The sequence below is a fragment of the Pongo abelii genome, chromosome 16, assembly GCF_028885655.2.
Source record: "Pongo abelii isolate AG06213 chromosome 16, NHGRI_mPonAbe1-v2.0_pri, whole genome shotgun sequence".
Classification (NCBI taxonomy): domain Eukaryota; kingdom Metazoa; phylum Chordata; class Mammalia; order Primates; family Hominidae; genus Pongo; species Pongo abelii.
Genome location: NC_072001.2, coordinates 20,689,626 through 20,711,548, shown reverse-complemented (window position 1 = coordinate 20,711,548; position 21,923 = coordinate 20,689,626). Strand labels below are relative to the sequence as shown.

Here is a 21,923-nt window from a genome sequence, read left to right as displayed (position 1 = left end):
AGGTGTTCAAAACTATAACATAAATTTAAGCGTTGTTTAGCCACATTTCACAAATTTGGAAATGTTTATTTATTTTCATCTTCATTCAGTTGAAAATATTTTCTAATTTCCCTTTTAATTTCTTCTTTTACCCACTTATTATTTGGAAATGTGTTATTTCATTTCTAAATGTTTGGGGATTTTCAAATATCTCTTGTTAACAATTTCTAAATTAGTTGTAGTCAGAGAAAATATTCTGTGATTTCAATGTTGAGGCTTGTCTTAAGCCCCAGAATATGATCTGTTCTGTGGAATGTTTCATGCACACGTAATAAGAATGTGGCTGGGTACGGTGACTCATGCCTGTAATCCCAGCACTTTGGGAGGCCAAGGTGGGTGGATTACTTGAGGTCAGGAGTTCGAGACCAGCCTGGCCAACATGGTGAAACCCTGTCTCTACGAAAAATACAAAAATTAACTGGGTCTGGTGGTGGGCGCCTGTAATCTCGATTGTGCCACTGCATTTTACTCTGGGTGACAAAGTGAGACTATGTCTCAAAAAAAAAGAAAAATGTGTATTTTGCTGCCTTGTAAAGCTTAATGAGATCAAGTTGATAGTGTTCAGGTATCCTTGACTTGAAATAATTTTCTGCCTACTTGTTCTATTCACTGTTAGAAGAGGAGTTGAACTAACACACAAGGTTGGATTACCACATTAGTTTGACATGAATCTCAGAGGTCTTACCCGTTCCTGATTACTTAGTAACTTTAAAGATACAAGTAATATCCTCACTTGTGTGCTCAGGCAAAGTGGGGAGAGATGTGGGACAAGCTGTGCAACTCCCCCAAGTCCGTCCTCTTTGAACCCCGCCTGAGAGATGAGACCTCTCACTGAGGCGTGCCGTCCCCTCACTGAGGCATGTTGTCCTCTCAGGTCTGTCATCCCCTCACTGAGGCATGTCGTCCCCTCAGGTGTGTCGTCCCCTCACTGAGGCATGTCGTCCCCTCAGGTGTGTCGTCCCCTCACTGAGGCGTGCCGCCCCCTCACTGAGGTGTGTCGTCCCCTCACTGAGGTGTGTTGTCCTCTCAGGTGTGTTGTCCCCTCACTGAGGCGTGTTGCCCTCTCACTGAGGCGTGTCGTCTTCTCACTGAGGTGTGTCATCATCTCACTGAACAAGGAGCATTAAGGATGTGCAGTGTTCCCATTTTGTAGTCAGACGGTTTATACACCTTAGGGAACCTTTTCCAGGGAGCCATGTCCCATAAGTCTGTGGATTTTAGGTATGTTTACCAAACACAATCCTCAACTAACCACATCTTGCTAAAAACATTTCATAGATAAGGACTCTTTTCCTAGCAAATACTAGTCATTTATTTACAGAGAAGCCAGTCTCAGAGTCTCAGCATTCTGGGGAGATGAGCCCCAGTGACTGGCCTTTATTTCCCTGGAGTATCTCCATTGTGCTGGGGAGGCATGAAGAGCAATTTCACTGCTTAGTTCCTCTTCTGAGGAGAATTGAAATCTCTCATGCTAATTATGGATTATTTTCTTTCAGCTCTGCAGTTTTTGCTTCATGTATTTGAAAACTATGTTATAAGGTGCATGCAGTTTTTTTCTTTTTTTTTTTTTGGAGACGGAGTGTTGCGTGTCCCCCAGGCTGGAGTGCAGTGGCGCGATCTCAGCTCACTGCAACCTCAGCCTCACAGGTTCACGGCATTCTCCTGCCTCAGCCTCCTGAGTAGCTGGGACTACAGGTGCCCGCCACCACGCCCGGCTAATCTTTTTGTATTTTTAGTGGAGACGGGGTTTCGCCGTGTTAGCCAGGACGGTCTCAATCTCCTGACCTCATGATCTGCGCGCCTCAGCCTCCCAAAGTGCTGGGATTACAGGCGTGAGCCACCATGCCCAGCCAGGTGCATGCACTTTTAGGATTTTTATGTCATTTTCATAAATTTGACCCCCTTTATCTCCGGTGATATTGTTTGTTGTGAAGTAACCTTGGTCTGACTACCCTCTTTTCTTCTGATTTGGTGTTTGCATAGTGTGTTTGCCTGGTTTAGCTTTTTTCACTTTCAACCTTTGTGTATATGTAAAGTGGATTTCTTTTAGGTATCATATAATTAGGTCTTGCTTCTTTATTCACCCTGACAACCTCTGTTTTTTATTTGGAATCTTTAGACCACTTGGGTTTAAATCTATCATCTCTGGCATTTTCAGTTACATCTTTAACTTGTCACTCTCCACTTGCAAATGGTATTAATGCTGCCTGAGCTGCGGGGCAATGCTCTGACCACAGCTTCCTGCTTCTGACCTGTTCTTGGTTGGTTGTGTTGCTGTGTCATATGTCCAAGTGAACACCACGGCCTGGCTAATTCTGTATTTTTGAGTAGAGACAGGGTTTCGTCATGTTGGTCGGGCTGGTTTTGAACTCCTGACCTCAGGTGGTCCACCTGCCTTGGCCTCCCAAAAGCCACCACGACCAGCCAAAAAAAAAAGTATTTATGTTAACCTACATGTTTATCATTTTGGGCCCTTAAGGTTTTGTTTATATCCCAGTTGCCCTCTGGTATCATTTTCCTTCAGTTTGAAGATCTTCATTTATCATTTCTAGATCTGCTGGCAGAGAAGTTTTTCAGTCTGTCTGGTTATCAATTTTGGCTTTATCTGACTCTACACAAATCACTTTGTCTCACCTTGGGCCTCTCATGTATAAAATAGGAGTAAGTGGCCGGGTGCGGTGGCTCACACCTGTAATCTCAGCACTTTGGGAGGGCGAGGCGGGTGGGTCACGAGGTCAGGAGATTGAGACCATCCTAGCTAACACGGTGAAACCCCGTCTCTACTAAAAATACAAAAAAATTAGCTGGGCGTGGTGGCGGGCACCTGTAGTCCCAGCTACTCGGGAGGCTGAGGCAGGAGAATGGTGTGAACCCGGGAGGCAGAGCTTGTAGTGAGCCGAGATCACACCACTGCACTCCAGCCTGGGTGACAGAGTGAGACTCTGTCTCAAAAAAAAAAAAAAAAAAAGGAATAAGTATAATATAATGTAAATAATTAAAATTATATAATATATATAAAATAAGTGAATACTTATCAGAGAGTTGCTGTGCAAATGACATGAAATAATGCACTTGAAGCTTCTAAGTCAGTGCCTGGCACATACCGTTTGATAAACATTTGTTGTGATTTTTAAAATCTGTTGTTTTGCCTTTCTCCTTCTTTCTCCTCACCTAGCTATCAAAGTACCTACAGTTATGGGTGGGTAACTAGCCACGAAGTATACCTTTCTTGCCCAGATTAAAGCCCAGCTTGTTGACTCAGGGCAGCTTTAATGAAGAGGGTTTACTTGGAAGCTCTGCTTGCTCACAGGTATGGAGCTTTCGCAGAACCGACTCTCTACCTGGCAGCCTTGAAGGGGCTTGGATTCAAAGCATGTTCTTCAGCCACGTCATCTTTAGTCAAACTGCAGGTGGAATTTGTCGCTTTTAGAATAGCTCCTATTCCTTTCATTCCTTTTTTTCTTTTTTGCTTTTGCATCTCAACCTAAAAAGAAAAACACATTAATTTGAGCCATAGGAATTTAGAACTTGCTTTTTCTTTTGCTTAGATACGTTTGACTAAAACTTCCTTTTTCACAGGTTTATTTTTTCCAATATTTTATTATGAAAAAAATACGGAAAAGTTGAAAGAATTTTACAGTGCGCACCCACATATTCACCACCTAAGACTGTGCCGCTGGCATCATCCCACTTGCTTTATCGCTGCTCTCTCCACCTTTTCGTCCCTCTATTCATCCATCAGTCCCTCACATTTTTTTTGCAGTGTTTCCAAGGAGACCTCTGGACACTTGCTTCTCAACACTGCAGCGTGTAGGCCCTCAGCAGGAGTTCAGAAGTGTACATTTCATAGTGAGCCTTCTGAGAGTGTTAACAGATCACAGCTTTTCTTTTTGTCTAATGAAAAAGGCTTGCTGGCCATTTGGTGTTGTAATCTCTTAGGAGAGTAAACTCTTAGTGACTATCTAAATCATTCCTAATAATTCTCTCTGCTGTGTAAAGTAGGTCTAGGAGGACCCTCTCTGACATTGTTGTTAGCATAGGTTTTAGCTTAAGGTTTTGTAAATGCTGCTTATCAAAGTGATGAAGTTCCCATTTGTTACTGTTTTTTGAGAATTTTTATGCATGAGTATTGAGTTTTGTCATTTGCTTTTTCTTTTGTTTTTTTTTTTTTTTTTTTGAGACGGAGTCTCGCTCTGTCGCCCAGGCTGGAGTCCAGTGGCGTGATCTTGACTCATTGCCAGCTCTGCCTCCCAGGTTCACGCCATTCTCCTGCCTCAGCCTCCTGTAGCTGGGATTACAGGTGTCCGCCACCACGCCCTGCTAATTTTTTGTATTTTTAGTAGAGACGGGGTTTCACCATATTAGCCAGGAAGGTCTCGATCTCCTGACCTTGTGATTTGCCCGCCTCAGCCTTGCAGAGTGCTGGGATTACAGGAGTGAGCCACTGTGCCCAGCCTGTCATTTGCTTTTTCTAAATCAATTGATTTGTAATCATGCAATTTCTGTTCTTTAGCCTATTGATAGGGTGGGTTACATTGATTTTTGACTGTTGAACCAGCTTTGCATTCCTGCAGTGAAACTACTTGGCGATGATGTGTAATTCTTTTTATATATTGTTTAATTCTACTTGCTAATAATTCACTGAATATTTTTGTGTCTATGTATATATTGTCCTGTAGTTTGTACTGTCTTTAGGTTCGATATCATGCTAATATTAGCTTCTTAAAATGAATTGGGAGGTTTTTCCTTTTCTAGTTTCCAGAAGAGATTGTTTTGAGTCTGTGTTAATTCTTTTTTAATGTTTGATGGAATTATCCAGTGAATTCATTTGGGTCTGGTAATTTCTTTTTTCTCGGGATTCTTAGAATTATGAATTCAGTTTTCTTAATAGTGGTAGGGCTATTCAGATGATCTATTTTATATTTGGTGAGTTGTAGTAATTTGTATTATTTGAGGAATAAGTCCATTTTGCCCAAGTTGTCAAATTTATGTGTGTAGAGTTGTTCCTAGTAATTCCTAATTAATTATCTTTTTTGATATCTTTAGAGTCTGTGACATCACTAATGTTGGTAATTTATGTCTTTTTTTTTTTTTTTTTTTTGGTCAGTATTGCTGAGAGAGGTGTGTCAGTTTTATTGATCTTTTCAAAGAAGCAGCTTTTTGCTTTACTGTTTATTGTTTTTTTGTTTTTACTTTGTTTCTACTCTTACCTTAATTATTTCTTCGTTTCTGTTTACTTTTGGGTTTATTTTGCTATTTTTTTTTCTTTTAGGTTGTCGAGGTGGGCACTTATATTATTGATTTGTTTCCAAGTTTCTAACGTACCATTCATTTAGTGCTGTAAATTTCTCTCTCATCACCCACTGTAGCTCTTTCCCATTCATTTTGATGTATAGTACTTGCATTTTCTCTCAGTTCAGAATATATTTTAAAATTTCCCTTGAGACTTCCTCTTAGATCCATGGGTTATTTAGAAGTTTTAAAGTTTAGTTTCTGAGAGTTAGGCAATTTTCCTGTAATTGTTCTCTTGTTGACTTCTAATTTGTTTCCATTGTTTGAGGGAACATATGCTGTGTGATTGTAATTTCAAAAAATTTGTTAGGTTTGTTTTATGCCTCAGAATATGTTCTAACTTAGTATTTGTGGATACTTGAACAGATTATGTATTCTGCTGTTATTGGCTGGAGTGTTCTATAAATTTTGATTGGATCTAGTTGGTTGATGGTGATGTTGAGTTCTATATCCTGGCAGCCTTTCTGTCTCCTAATTTTATTAGCTGTAGAGAGAGATTTTGAGGTCTCCAACTATAAAAGTATAAATGTCTTTTTCTCCTTTCAGTTCTGTTCATTGTTTTTTGTTTCAAATTGCTGCGTCTTAATGGTGTATTGACCAAGTTCTCATTTTGTAATGTTGCCGTCTGTTCCTGGTAATTACCTTTTTCTTTTTTTTTGTTTTTTTCTTGAGACAGAGTTTCGGTCCTTTTGCCTAGGCAGGACTGAAGTGGCGCGATCTCAGCTCATCAACCTCCAAACCCACCAGGTTCAAGTGATTCTCCTGCCTCAGTCTCCTGAGTAGCTGTGATTATAGGGGCCCGCCATCACGCCCAGCTAATTTTTGTATTTTAGTAGAGATGGGGTTTTGTCATGTTGGCCAGGCTGGTCTCAAACTCTTGAGCTCAGGTGATCCACCCACCTTGGCCTCCCAAAGTGCTAGGATTACAGGCGTGAGCCACTGTGCCCAGCCCTCTTGGTAATTATCTTTGCTGTGAAGTTTACTTTATTTGGTAGTAATGTAGCCAACTTCTGCTGTCCTTTCAGTAATGTTTGCATGATCTTTCTTTTTCTGTGCTTCTGTTTTCAGTTTGCCTATTTGAAATCACTTTCTTATGGACAACATGTAGTTGGATCATGTTCTCTACCCTATTCTCCCAGTGTCTTTTAATGTATTTAGACTTTACATTTAATTTAATGTCATTATTGTTAAATTGAGGCTTAACACTGCCATTTTATTTTGTATTTTCTATTTCTTTTGTTTTTCATTTTTTTGGTTTGATTCTTCCTGGCTGTCTGTGGTTTACTTGACCATTTTTAGCATTTTATTTTGATTTTTCTGTAGTGTTTTAGAGTGTATCTTTTCATATAGCTTTTTTAGTGCCTTTTCTAGGTACTATATTACATATAGATTGAGCATCTCTAAACCCAAAATCCAAAATCAGAAATGCCCCAAAATTCAAAACTTTTGGGCACCCCAGCATGATGCCCCCAAGTAGAAAATTCCATTCATAGGTACTTAGCATGAATTTTGTTTCATGCACAAAATTATTAAGAATACTATATAAAATCACCTTCAGGCTCTCTGTATAAGGTATATGTAAAACATAAATGAATGTATTTCGACTTGGGTCCTATCCCCAAAAAGTGTCATTATTTATATGCAAATATTCTTAAATCTGATAAAAATCTGAAATGCGGAGCACTTGTGCTCCTGAGCATTTTGTAAGGGACACTCAGCCTGTGTATGTATGAACACTTATTAGATTGTACATGGTGTTGTCATTTACTAGTTTCAGGGATATAGAAACTACCTCCCCTGACATTCCTTTATGTTCTCCTGTTCGTAATATACTTGCCTTAAATATTTCATTTGCTTACATTTATAACCACATATGACAATGTTATAATTTTTGGTTGAACCTTCAGACATAATTTAGCAAAATCAAGAGGTGAGGGAAAAGTCTGTTGTATTTATGCATTGGTGTGCTTGTCATCTCCTCCTTCCGGAAGTTCCAGGGTTTTCTTCTTTGATGGTTGCCATTCTGCTTAGAGAACTTCCATTAGCCTTTCTCTTAGTGTGGGTCTTCTGGTGACAAATTCTGTTTTACTTCCTCTGAGAATGTTTTGCTTTCCTTTTCATTCCCGAAGGACATTTTTGGTGGATATAAGAATTCTGGGTTAATGGTTCTTTTCATCATTTGAAAACTATTTTGTACTTTCAGCTGGCATCCATGGTTTCTGATGAGAAATTTGCTGTCATTTGACCTGTTAATCCATGCTAGTTGAGGTACTGTTTTTCTTTAGTGGCCTTTGAAATGTTTTCTTTGTCTTTTGTTTTTTGGAGTTTGGTTATGATATGTCTTAGTTTGGATTTCTTCGGATTCATCCTGTTTACGATTTGCTTACCTTAGATCTGTAGGTTTATGTCTCTTGTCAAATTTGGGAACTTTTAAGCCATCACTTCTTAGAGTACACTTTCAACCCCAACTTCTTTATTTATTTATTTATTTTTTTTTTGAGACAGAGTCTTGCTGTGTCTCCCAGGCTGGAGTACAGTGGTGTAGTCTTGGCTCACTGCAAGCTCCGCCTCCCAGTCAACCCCACCTTGTTTCTCCTGTCCCTTTGTGAGTTCAGTGACTGGAGTTGTTATAGTCCCATAGGTCCCTGAGACTGTTTTGTTTTTTGTTTGTTTTTCTTTTCCGCGGGGACATATACTTCTTTCTTTTCTTTCTTTTTTTTTTTTTTGAGATGGAATCTCTCCCTGTTTTCCAGGCTGGAGTGCAATGGCACCATCTCGGCTCACTGTAACCGCCGCCTCCCGAGTTCAAACAATTCTCCTGTCTCAGCCTCTTGAGTAGCTGGGATTACAGGTGCCCGCCACCATGGCCAGCTAATTTTTGTATTTTTAGTAGAGATGGGGTTTCACCATGTTGACCAGGCTGGTCTCAAACTCCTGACCTTGTGATCCACCTGCCTCGGCCTCCCTAAGTGCTGGGATTACAGCTATGAGCCACCATGCCCCACCTTAGGGGCGTGTATTTCTTCTGTGTTATTCACATTGGGTAACTTCTATCTTTTACATCACTGATTCTTTGCCCTTTTTCCTCCACTCTACTGCTGTGTCCATTCACTGAGCTTTTTATTTTGGTTATTGTATTTTTCAGTTCTAAACTTCCTATTTGGTTTCTTTTTTTTTTTTTTTTTTGTCTTCCTTTTCTTGTCTTAGGCTTTCTATTTTTTCATTTATTTCACATGTGTTTGTAATTGCTTGTTGAAGCCTTTTTATCATGACCGCTTTTAATTATTGGCCACATTATTCCCACATCTTTCATTGTGGTATTTCTATAATTGTTGTTTAAAATTTGGTTTTAGATCTTCCTGGTTCTTGGTATCATGAGTGACTTTCTCAATAGAACATGTTGTTAGGTGACTCTAGGTCTTACTTAAATCTTCTGTGTAAGTGGTTAAATCTTTCTGTGACCCTGCTCTGGCCGGGATAGGGTGTGCTTCAGCTCATCACTGGCAGCTTGAGACAAAGTCCAGGCTTCCCACTTTGCCTAGAGGCCCCTGGTTACTGTGAGGCAGGGGTAGGAGTTCTGACTCCCCAGTGGTGTCCATGGTTTGTGTATTTTCTCACCCACTGTTTCAGAGTGTACATGAATGATGGACTGGGCAGTCAGGATTGCGATGGAATAAGCAGGAGGGTGTCAGGGAGAAGGGCACGTGGGTGCTCAAGGGCAGAGCTGCCTTCTTGGAGCTTTGGGGTTGTTTCTGGGCTCCGCAGCCAAGCAGAAGGGAGATGTATTATTTAAAAGCAGAAAATGCAGTGACTCTTCAGGAAGGGCTTAGCCCTTGAAGTGCTGGGCCAGCCTCCTTGCCTGAAGGGTGGCTCAGTGGCGATGCCCTGAGAAGGGCAGGGGCACTGCTTTACCTGTCAGTCTTTCACTTCTCCATCTTGAGCCCAGTGTGCAATTCAGTATTCTTCATGTCATTTTAAATAACTATTAGCTCTTAGCTGCAAAGCTTCAGCTCTCACATCCTACTGCTGGTGCTGGGCACAGTGTGCGTCACCCTGTGCCTTTCCAGGGAGTGGTGAGATGTGTCCCTCTCCTGCCTTCTAAGGTCCCTCCCGTCCAGTGGAGAGCATATCCAGGGAATGGGTAGCCGGAAAACTGATGTCTTCTGCCCAAGGGGAGGCAGCCAGTAGGGGTGTTGTTATTACCTGTCAGGATCCAGGGCTGCGAGGCTGGTGACTGCTGGCCTCCAGGCTAGTAAGCAGCAGAGAGGCAGGCCCAGAAGAGCCTAGCTCTCACCCTGCCACTGGGAACTGTGCTGTTATAGGGGATTGGTGGGAGGTAACTTACAGTTCCCCTATAATGATCTGTACTCTGAGGTAGACGCATGCTTAATCGAAAGACCAGAATCCTTTGAATTATTTTCACTCATGTGATTGCCTTCTAGCTACTTACAAAACACTTCTTAGTATGGAAATTTTTGAAGATACATAGAACTAAAGAGAATAATATAATGAAATATCACTTACTAGTTGGAATGTGTATTCTAACTGGTTACTTTATCTTCCTCTAAAATATGTCCATAAATGTATTTCATGAGTCATGCGTACTGGGTAATTTTATCAAGACATCGTTTTTATTTTGAATTTGGTTTTTCAACATAAAAGTAACGGCTAGTGTTTTTCTCTGTTTAGGAGATGTGCTGCTGAAAAATATTGATTGATGTTGACTTCAGAGTTCTGTGTTAGTAACTTTTTTTTTTGGGGGGGAGACAGAGTCTCATTCCGTCACCCAGGCTAGAGTGCAGCAGCACAAGCTCAGCTCGCTGCAACCTTCCGCCTCCTGGGTTCAAGCGATTCTTGTGCCTCAGCGTCCTGAGTAGCTAGAATTCTAGGCGCGCACCACCACACCCAGCTAATTTTTGTATTTTTTTTAGCAGAGAAGGGGTTTCGCCATGTTGGCCAGGCTGGTCTCGAACTCCTGACCTGAAGTGATCCACCCGCCTTGGCCTCCCAAAGTGTTGCGATTACAGGCGTGAGCCACTGTCCCTGCCAACTTTTGTATGATGTTTTCAGAGAGGCAGTATGCCATGGTGGTTCAGAGTCTCTGTCATGTGCTGTACTCCTCTGTGTGGCCTCGGAGAAGTTGCTTAACCACTTGGTGCCTCAGTTTCTTCATCCATAAAATGGATGGACAGCACTGCTTGACAGTGCTGGTTGTGAGGGTTGCCTGAATTCGTATGTGTAAAGTGGTTAAAACCGTTGTTGCCACATATCATGCCTTTGAGTACTACCTGTTGTCACCATCCATTTTCTCAACATTACAACAAACTGTGGCCACATTGTCCACAGGTGAGATGTTATCTTGTCTTGTTTTCTAGATGTGAATGAACTGAAGGGGTGTCTTTCTGTGCTGGTTAAAGAGCAGCAGGCCCTGGCCATCCAGTCAGCCACCACCACTCTCAGCCCCGTGACTCAAGCAGAGGCTGGTAATCTTGGAGCACTGTTTCATTGCCTTGAACCATTTTTCAGGAGAATGTCAAAGTTAAGTGGAAAAGCAATGGCATTTCTCTGCCTCTTGTGGACAGAAAAAGGTAATATAAAGCAAAGAAAGAATCCTAATGGGCCGGGCGTGGTGGCTCACGCCTGTAATCCCAGCACTTTGCGAGGCCGAGGCGGGTGGATCACGAGGTCAGGAGACCGAGACCATCCTGGTTAACACGGTGAAACCCTGTCTCTACTAAAAATACAAAAAAAATTAGCCAGGCGTGGTGGCGGGTGCCTGTAGTCCCAGCTACTTGGGAGGCTGAGGCAGGAGAATGGCATGAACCCAGGAGGCGGAGCTTGCAGTGAGCTGAGGTCGTGTCACCACACTCCAGCCTGGGCGACAGAGTGAGACTCCGTCTCAAAAAAAAAAAAAAAAAAAGAATCCTAATGCCAGTTAAATATAAAATTCAGACTGTTTTGTTTCAGAAAGTTTAATTAAGATTTTCAATATAGTGTCTGTCTTCCCCTTCTGAAATTTATTCTTGCTTTCCCTTTTTGTATGTTTTGTGTAATCTGGAGAATGAATTTGCCAATTTGCTCATGTAGTAACAGACCATACTATGTAATCTCTGTCATTATTTATTCAATTAAAATTTTTTGTTTCTTTTTTTTTTTTTTTTTGAGAGGCAATGTCTTGCACTGTCACCCAGGCTGGGGTGCAATGGTGTACTCATAGCTCATTCTAACCTTGAACTCTGGGTCTCTAGTGATCCTCCTGCTTCAGCCACCTGAGTAGCTGGGACTACAGGCACATGCAACCATGCCTGGCTAAATAAAAATAATTTGTGTGTGTGTGTGTGTGTGTGTGTGTGTGTGTGTGTGTGTGTGCACGCATGGAGATGGGGTCTTGCTCCTGGCCTCAAGCAATCTTCCTGCTTCAACCGCTCAGAGTACTGGGATTACAGGCATGAGACACTGCGCCTGGCTCTGTGTCATTATTTTAAAGACCTTTTTCTGTCAGTAACTGTGGAAGCCAGCCAAAGCTTTAAATCAGCTCAAGTATAAATTTGAAAATGAATTCTGAACATTGTGTACGTTTTATTTTGTTTTGCTGCTGGGTAAGGAGATAGATTGTAATGTTCAGTGCCCATCTAGTTTAGATGCTTCATGTTTTTCCTTCCTAATGTGATTTTCTTATTCTTTTATTACAAGAGATGCTTTTGGGCCGGGCGCGGTGGCTCACGCCTGTAATCCCAGCACTTTGGGAGGCTGAGGCGGGCGGATCACCTGAGGTCAGGAGTTTGAGATCTGACCAATATGGAGAAACCCTGTCTCTGCTAAAAATAAAAAAATTAGCCAGGGCATGGTGGCACATGCCTGTAATCCCAGCTACTCGGGAGGCTGAGGTAGGAGAATTGCTTGAACTGGGGAGGTGGAGGTTGCGGTGAGCGGAGATCGTGCCGTTGGACTCCAGCCTGGGCAACAAGAATGAAACCCTGTCTCAAAAAGAAAAAAAAAAAAGTGGGGATGCTTTTGGGCATATGAGTTTTAATTTGTTGATGCCTGATAATATATTACAGATTTCCTCTATTTGCTGACAGCCATTAGAATGTTTAAAGCTTATGTAAAATTGTACTTTTCCAAAATGAAGCTGTCTATCAGACTTTTGTCCTCAGAAGGCTGAACTACAAGATTGCCAGATGAAACTATATTTTGTGTAGTTAGGAGTGTTGGCTTTATTTGACTGTGATAGTGACTTTGACTCCCTGGAGAGCACATAGAAAGTACAGGAGGCAGGAAGAAACAAGAGCAAAACCCTGATCATCTTGCCCGCCAGAGACACGAGCGATACTTGCAGCTTGTTTCCTTGTTTTCTTACGTTTTAATTTTTGTGTTTGTTTTCCTTTTTTGTTTCCTTATGTTTAAATATAGTTGAAATCACATTACAGTTGGCTCTCTGTATCTGTGGGTTTCACATCCACAGATTCAACCAACTGTGGATCGAAAATATTGGAAGAAAAGCAATAAAAAACAACACAACAATTAAGAAATACAAATAACAATACAATATAACAACTAATTACAGAGCATTTACCTTGTATTAGGTGTTAATCTAGAGATGATTTTGTTTGTTTGTTTGTTTTGACATGGGGGTCTCACTGTTGCCCAGGGCAGTGGGGCTATCATGGCTCCCTGCAGCCTTGACCTCCTGGGCTCAAGTGATTCTCCCACCTCAGCCTCCCAAGTAGCTGGGACTGCAGGCGTGTGCCACGATGCCTGGCTAATTTTTGTATTTTTTGTAGAGCCGGGGTTTTGCCATGCTGGCCAAGCTGGTCTCAAACTCTTGACCTAAAGTGACTCACCCACCTCCTCTGACCACACTTGGCCCATGTGCTTCTCTTGTAAGGACTGTGTGTCCTGTTACATGTCTGTGTCTTGTCATGTTCATATTTCTCCTTTAGGATTCGGGAGCAAAGATTTCCATCTTCCAGGTACCCAGTGCCCTTCTCAGAGGTTCTTGTGTTTCCTCTCTGAGCTCCCGGTGCATTATTCAGGCACTTGTGGATAAGCGTGTACCGTTGCCCTGGCCAGCCATGTTCTTCTTTGCCATTTTTATTACACATGGTATCTTGGGGAGATCCTTCTATAACATCCCTGTTTGTTGTTTTTTGTTTTGTTTTGTTTTGTTTTGTTTTTTTTGAGATGGAGTCCTGCTCTGCCTCCCAGGCTGGAGTGCAGTGGTGCGATCTTGGCTCACTGCAGCCTCCGCCTCCCAGGTTCAAGCGATTTGCCTGCCTCAGCCTCTGAGTAGCTGGGATTACAGGCATGTCACCACCACACCTGGCTACTTTTTGTATTTTTAGTGGAGACAGGGTTTCGTCCTGTTGGCCAGGCTGGTCTTGAACTCCATATCACCTGTTTTTATAGAGTATCCCCTGATCATGAAAGCAAATTTTAGTAAATTTGGAGAATATATAGTAGCAATACTGTAATATACATATATTAGAAATATGATATACTATAAAGTATAAAATAAAATTACTTTCTATGCATAATTGAGTTGAGATTATGCCTTTTTGTATTCTAGCCTTTTCTCTCTTGTACAGGATGGTTTTTGTGGTGTACCATTTGCATAACCTTTTACTACATGCGGAATGAAACTGACTTGTGAAATTAACATACGCAAGGAGCGAAAAGCTTAAAAACACACAGGACGGTGATGAGCACCATCCTCAGAAGAGGGCAACTCCCCACGGGGTGGCTCAAGCACACAGGGCTTCACCCGCGGCCAGGAGCAGACCCCGAGTGGAGGACGCCGGAGCTGGGGCGAGCCAGGCTACCCTGTGCGTCTCTGCTGCTCTTCTTCCAGCTCCTCTCCGGCCTGGTCTCCCATGTGGGGTTTATTCTCCCTCTGTTTATGTATTTATCTGTTTATCGTCTGCTTCCTCCCACTAGAATCTCACTTTGGGAGGTCATTTCATGAGCATTTTCCCAAGACATTTAAAATTCCTTATACGTTTCTTTGATGCTTAAAGAGAAAACTTTTCCTTTACAAAAGACATTTGATCAAAGTTGTTAAACAACGAAACTAAAAATCCACTTGTGATCCTGTCACTTGAAGAAAACCATTGGTCAGATTTTGGTACACACCCTTTCATAGTATTGATTTTATGTAGTATCTGCACCCTCTGCTGCTGACTGGTTGTATGTTCCGTGTGTGTCGTCTGCAGTTCCCGGCCTGTGAGCAAAGGTGTGGAGGGGCTCGCCAGAGTGGGATCCCGAGCGGCACTGTCTTTCGCCTTCGCCTTCCTGCGCAGGGCTTGGCGATCAGGTATGGTCCCTGGTGTGATGCGTTGTTCTGCTTCCCTAACGCATCAACAGTCTGGGTTTTGAGCTTGGTTCAGCCACCATGTGCCCTTCGGCTGATCCCTTGTGCTCTCTGTGCCTCGGTTTCCTTGCTTGTGAGATGAGAGGCTGCAGAGGCTGTTTCACTTTTCATGTCTGTGCTTTAAAGAAAAAAAAAGAGAGTGCATGCACCCTCACCCCCACGTCAGCCACTACCATGGAACACCTGAGTACAGACTTAATTCTAGAAGAATAAGAAGTTACTGTATTGCTCATGTGACAGCCGTGAAATACAGAATTGACTGGAACAGCTGTGCTAGATTTTGGCCTGTTGAGTGAGGGATTGGAAAGGTGACAGTGGCATCATCTCTCGCTGAGGGGTGGGAAGCCCAGCAGGAGAGTGAGGGGAGTGGGCAGGCTCCTCTGACATGTGTGCGCCCAGGCGAGAATGCGGACCTCTGCAGTGAGCTGTTGTAGGAGTCCCTGGACGCCCTGTGAGCACTTCCCGAGGCCTCGCTCTTCGATGAGAGCACCGGGTCCTCTCTGTGGCTGGAGGTGGTGGAGAGAGCGACCAGCTTCCTCAGGTCCGTTGTGATGGGGTGAGTTCTTTCCTTTCTTGCCTTCTGCACGCAGACAGCTGGCCTGCTTGAGGCTGGTTCTTACCACCCTCGCTTTAGAGCTAAGAAGACTAGTAGGTTGGTTTCTCACCTCTGTTTTCAGTGGGCTCTCAGTGCTGTGATTCTGGGTCTGGGTTCTCAGCTTTTCAGGAGATTTGATATATGATACTCTGACTAGACCCAGGAAGCTGTGATACTAAATGAGATGGATGAGGGAGGATGCTTAGAGATTTGGCCATCAGTCATTCATGGAGGGTTGAGCACTTACATTGTGTGTCTGTCTGTGATTAGGAGCTGCTGTCCTGAGTGCAGAGTGGCACTTGGTTTGAAGTCTTATAGATAACGTGGGAGTAAACAACTACTCAAGATCAAATAGTTTAGTCCTTTAGCTGGTCTTTTTAGCATAAAAAATTTTGAATAGGAATCATTTGTGTGTAAGAAAAACATGAATTCTGGTCTTAGGTGCTATGCATTTTTGTTAAGGTTTTTAAATTTAAAGAAAATATAAAATTCAACAGGGAGGACAGATGCAGAGGAAAAGTGAGGCCACTCCTCACTCCCCTTGCAGAGGTCAGCACTGTGCCTTCTTCCATCCGGCAGGAGGCCTTTGGCGTTTGCATCCCTGGCTCTGAGTCCACTTCCTGAGCCTGCTGGTGAAGGCATCACCACAAATTTTTAATGCTGGAGGCCCTGAACATAGGCATGGAGTTGATTTCAAAAATTCAGCTGTAATATTGATGCCATAGGATCCTTTCTCCGCAGTCTTGGGATAGAATTTTAAAAAATTTATTATTGAGTAACATAGAAAAGTTAAAAATATTTCATTGATCAGAGATAAAAATTAGTGTAGACATTTTGCCTTCAGATTATCAGGTGGTTTTGGAGATTGGCTCTCTAATTCCGTAGGAGGATGTTGATACTGTTATAGTCTTACAAGTCATTGAAACTGGAAAAGATAGCTAGATATTCTTCTACTCATGTTTTTGATAATGAGATAAATTATTTTATGTTTCACAAACTTGGAGTATGTCATCTACTGTAATATAGTGTCTGAATGAATAATTTAAATAAAATATATTTCTGTAAGCTAATTTTACACTTTAAAAATCTCTGAAAAATTTGAGTAGCAAGTCTCAGAAACTTGATTCTAAATATTAAAAATATATCCTTCCTTGGGAGGGAGCGTGTAGTAAACGTGTTAGTGTGATTGTAAGCATGCTGTCTTTCTGGAGGTCGCTTTGTTCCTGCATCCATTGTTTTAATTTCAGGGATGTTCACGGAACACCAGGCACCAAAGGGCCAGAAGCGTCCGCCTGCAGGACCAGCACTTGGCCCTGGCCATCCTGCTGGAGCTGGCTGTGCAGAGAGGCACTCTGAGGTGAGGGCTGCCACAGACTGGGAACACTTTGGGGAAGCGGCTCTGTGTCCAAATACCTGTTGCATTGTGTTTGTTTCACTGAATCGTGTGTGACTGCAGCAGATGTGGTGCTCTGTAACCAGAGAACCATGTCCCAGAGCTCACTCTCTCTTTTCCTTTTCTTCACTTCCTTTTTTTATGCTTAGTTTTCTAGACTGGGAATTTTTTTTTTTTTTCAGTTTTCCTCATTTAATTATTTTTATTCCATGAATTTAAGATCCTAGATCTTTCATGTAAACATGCTCTTTGAGCTTCTTAACTGGTCTTTCCTATCAGCAAAAGGTGATGTCGTGTGCTGAAATCTTGGTGTCAATTCAGTGATTTAATTACCACGGCTTTACTTTCGTTTCCTTTCATATCCCAAGTATTTCTTCACTTCTATCTAGCTGTTTGCTTTTATTTTTGCTCCACCATGAAAAAAAAAGTTAATCTGTTTTTACTAGGAATAAATATCTTTTCTCCTTTGGCCAAATGTTGTCTGCCATCCTGATGTTGCTTCAGCTGTGGGACAGCGAGGCACAGGAGACTGACAATGAGCGTTCCGCCCAGGGCACCAGCGCCCCGCTTTTGCCCTTGCTGCAAAGGTTCCAGAGCATCATTTGCAGGAAGGATACGCCCCACTCCGAGGGCGACATGCACATGGGTGTCATGATGGAACTTTGTGTGTAGGTGGCACTCGAGTCTAGTTATTTTTTAAGCAAGACCGGCGTGCGTGTCCACGGCAGTATTTTTCTCTGGCGTGTGTGTGTTTGGTAGTAACAGCATTGAGTCAGATGAGACAGGTGTGGGAGGCCACTTGTTTGTGGAGAAGACTCGGATCAGTGAACACTGACTTCCTTGTCAGCAGAGAACCAAGCTTGAAACATGCACTTTTAAATCAATACCAGAAAAGAACAACGAAAATAATGGCCTGCTTTGTTGGCCCTTCCTATGTACTGGGCTCTGTGCAGGGCATGTCACCTGAGCTATCACTCTGTTTAGTACCAGCTCCCCCCTTAACAGGTGTGGACGCCGAGCTGGGGGAGGAGCAGGCGTGTGGGGCCCTGGGCCTAAACCTCCAGGACTGCTGGTCTTTACAGGTCAAGTACAAGTTGGATTTTGCTGGTTTTTTGGGAAAGTCTTAGGCATTCCAATATCATGCTTTGGTTTTTCTATTATTTGCAGTCTTTAATGATAATAGGGCTCTTCTGCCTTTAGAAGAATTAGAACTATGCAAATGAAAGTAGGTGTTCTCCAGAGTGGGCAACGTTTAGATTAAAATAAAGGTTTTGGTTTTAGATTTCAAGGCCAGCTTGAGATGCTGTGCTGGGTTCCCACAGAAGTGGTTCTGCCTTTCTCCGGGGGTCCTAGGCCTGTAGGGTGGTTTGGTTGTGCTAGTAATCTGTGTGGATTCAACTTACCTGTAGTATCATAAATGTATATATGCACAGTCAATGTTGTGTACATGTATACAGCAAATTTAGACATTTGTACAGTCAGTTTATATGCTGCATAAATATATAGCTGTATAGTATAATTGTATCATTGACATTGTCATTTGATGGGTCAAATGAGTCTATAGCAAAATAAAAAAGATAATTAAAGGCTAATTGTTACTTTAATTTTTCCCACCATTTCTGAATGTTTGTTTTCTTTTCCTTTCTAGCTTTTGTGTGGCCCTCTGAGCCTCATTGAGAGTTTCCTGAGGTACCTCACCCTTCCACAAGACAACGAGCTTGCCATTGATCTGCGAGAAATGGTGATTGTTGTCATGGCCCATTTAGACCGTCTGGCTACGCCCTGTAGATGCTTCCGCTGTGTAGCTCTCTGACGTCTCATAAGGTGTGTGTGCAAGAACCGTGTTCTCCATGTGTTTTGTAGCTAGTACCACTTCTAGGTTCTCATCCTGGGCCCATGTGGACTTGTTTTTTCTGGTATTGTTGGGGGGAGCTGGCTTATGGTTTTTAAACATGTTTGCTGTTGAAAGTGTTATCCGTGTTGAGAGTGAGTGATGAGCAAGCTGAGGCACACAGGCCTGGGGACCCAACCTGGGGGCCCGCGTTCCAGGTTCAGGTGGCACAGCCCCAGAGAGCTCCCCTTTATCCACAGCCCCAGGCCCTCCCACCTGCAGGGGATTCCACAGCCTTCTTTATGCTCTGAACATGGGCTGTGTTAGTATGTAATGCTGGTTATAGCAGTGACAGTATAATTATATATTATATCTGTTATGTAATAGTAATGGTAATAGTAGTGATTTGCATGTGTGGAGCACCTGTAGGGTGCAGGCCCGCTGAGGACCTCATGCACGCTGTTGTATCTCATTATGTCAATGAGAAAACTGCCTTTGCTAATGGTAGTGAACTTTGTCAGTGTAGAACAGTAATCCTAGTTTTGAATCCAGATTTTTCTAAGATTTTATTTCTAGTATGAAGAGTATTTATTTTGTTTTACAGTGATTAAAAAAAAAAAAGGAATACAGTCACATGGTTCAAAAATCAAACCTAGGCAGAGACACACTGTCGCTTCCCCGCCCACGCCTTCCACCCATTTCCCACCTGCTGCCTCTGACTTTTCAGTCTCCTCTGTAACCTCCTTGTTCTCTGGAATGAGTACGCTAGTGGTAGCATGTTGCATTACTTGTGTTGCTTGTTTTTTTTTACTAACCATATATACTGGAGTACTGTATCAGAGTGTCGCTCTTTGTTTTTATAAAGCAGCTTAGTCTTCAGTGTGTGGATGTGTCTTTTATGTATCTTTCTTTAGTGAGTCTCTTATTGGTGGACACTTGGGCTTATTGCCACAATGTTGCTATACAAATAGTGCTGAGGGTCGGGTGTGGTGGCTCACGCCTGTAATCCCAGCACTTTGGGAGGCCGAGGTGGGCGGATCACCTGAGGTTGGGAGTTTGAGACCAGCCTGGCCAATTTGGAGAAACCCTGTCTCTACTAAAAAATACAAAAATTAGCCGGGCGTGGTGGCACATGCCTGTAATCCCAGCTACTCGGGAGGCTGAGGCAGAAGAATTGCTTGAACCCGGGAGGCAGAGGTTGCAGTGAGCCAAGATCGCGCCACTGCACTCCAGGCTGGGCAACAAGAGTGAAACTCCATCTCAAACAAAAACAACAAAAAACACAAATAGTACTGCAAGGCTTGACCTGGAACATGTGTCCTCCATGTGTGCATGCATGTGTGCCTGTGCACATGCACGGGTGGGGATGCACCTAGTGTGGGCTGGTTGTCACCAGATTGCTCCTGTACAACTTGATTTCTCTCACCACCAATAGGGCTGCTGGCCTCCCAGCCTTGTGTGTGGGCTTTTGGGATTTTGCCTGCCAAAGCACAAAATGGTGACCCTGATATAGTTTGAGCATTTTAAAATACATTAGTATTTAAGGGCCATTTATACTACTTTTTAATGGTCTCTGTTAAAATGAAATGCAATGGAAACGGAAAAATAACCTGTTCAGTTGCTTCATCATACCTGTTAAATGAGGTAATACAGCATGGTACGAGCTATTTTGATGCTTTGAATCAGCATATTTTCTCTTTATTTGCTTTGTTTTTTAGCTTATAATATCTCAGTGCTACTCCCAGCATTTTTTTTTTTTTTTTTTTTTTTTTGCTGTTGTAAAAGAAAACATTTACTTTCTCATCTTGCAGGGATCATTGCAAGAGGTCATATTCATAGGTTGGGTGTTAATAGGATGGAAATACTATGCCAATGTGATTGGTCCAATCCAGTGCAAAGTCCTGGCCAACCTGGGAGTCACACAGATTGCCTGTGCAGAGAAGCGCTTCCTGATTCTGTCACGCAATGGCCGCGTGTACACACAGGCCTACAATAGTGACACACTGGTGAGTGTTCTGGGCACCGCCTGCAGTGTTCCCTTGTGGAGCAGGGTCTGTACTATAGATGCACAAGCTCTGGTGTTTCTTTAAGCCATTTGATTTCTGAAGATTGATAAGCTTCTGTTGGTTGTATATTATGTTTAATGATCTCAATTGTAATATTGTCAAGATTTGGGTTATGAAGATTAGGAAGTCCTTACAGTGAAACTCATTGCTAATCATGAGATTCCCATTTGTAAACTCATTTCCACGTGTAAACTCATTTGACTTTGGGACCAGACAGGTGACAGATGAGGGAGATGGGCCTCATGGGGATAGTGGCAAATTGGGACGTGGCATTTTTCATTAAAGCGAGGTATTCCTCCTTGTCGGCTGTGTGTCTCTGTGGCATGGGGCTAGCCTGTCCTGCCCCTGCATCGGCTCTGGTCTTGGCACAGAGCACTTGGAGGCTGCCCGCTGTTCTGTTGGTGCTGGGTGGGAAGGGCTGGAGAGCCGGCCCGTGCCCCCAGGGACTTATGCCCCACTTCCAGTTAGAGCAGGCTTTGCTCAGGGATACATGATAAAGGAGAGCTGCGCTGGTTTCATTTTCCTTGGACTGATGACTACTTTTCTTGGTATTTTTCCTTTTTTAGGTCCCACAGCTGGTCCAAGGCCTCGCCTCCAGAAACATTGTAAAAATTGCTGCCCATTCTGATGGTCACCATTACCTAGCCTTGGCTGCCACTGGAGAGGTGTACTCCTGGGGCTGTGGGGATGGCAGATGGCTGGGCCACAGGGACACTGTGTATGTATTGCTCATTTCTGTAGGGGACACACTCTTCTTTTATGTTGCTATATCCTAAACAGGATGGAGCACAGAAGTGTGTCCAGGTGTTTTCCAGCTGCCCTGACATGTAGCGCTGGGGTGGAGCAGGACACTACGATGTGCCCCTCCTTGGTGATGGCTTAGGAGCTCTGCCCATGCGTGGAGGGCAACAGGAATTGGCCTTTCGGCTCTTCTCCACCCCGTGTAGCCTTGGCCAGCCTTTTATCTACTCAAACTGCATCGCCACTCTGGAGTTTGCCAAAACAAATCCTACACCACTGTTCCTTCATTCACAAACAGTTCACCCTGTCTCCCGTAGATAAGGTTGTCACCCTTTCCTTGAACCATAATATTATTTTTACAGGAACAAAAGTCAGCAGTTTCTTCCTAATATTATCCTATTCGGTGGAACCTTTTATTGTGAAAGAACAGAGATAAAACAAAGTTATTATAAATGCCAGGCTGTAAGAATTGGGAGGTCTGACAGCCCCATGGAGTGATGGGGAACCCTCTTGTACTTTGCTGTTGTGCGTGGAACTTTGGCATTAGGTTTAAATGAAGGACGTGTGTGCATACCAACTCAGCAAGCCCATTTCAT

The 21,923-nt window shown here is 43.0% G+C and overlaps 1 protein-coding gene across 2 annotated transcripts in view; it reads left to right on the top strand.

Annotated features, from left to right (window-relative positions):
• Nucleotides 1-21,923, top strand: part of LOC129050347 (E3 ubiquitin-protein ligase HERC2-like) — a 56,223-nt gene that overhangs the window by 8,937 nt on the left and 25,363 nt on the right. The window contains exons 4-9 of one of the 2 annotated variants that reach the window (XM_063716474.1): nucleotides 10,707-10,919; nucleotides 14,544-15,257; nucleotides 16,544-16,653; nucleotides 18,338-18,513; nucleotides 20,332-20,526; nucleotides 21,153-21,304. In XM_063716474.1, coding sequence (XP_063572544.1) covers nucleotides 18,478-18,513; nucleotides 20,332-20,526; nucleotides 21,153-21,304 — 383 coding nt within the window. In that variant the 5' untranslated portion in view covers nucleotides 10,707-10,919; nucleotides 14,544-15,257; nucleotides 16,544-16,653; nucleotides 18,338-18,477. The remainder of the gene's footprint in view (nucleotides 1-10,706; nucleotides 10,920-14,543; nucleotides 15,258-16,543; nucleotides 16,654-18,337; nucleotides 18,514-20,331; nucleotides 20,527-21,152; nucleotides 21,305-21,923) is intronic. The other variant, XM_054532344.2, reaches the window with a different exon arrangement.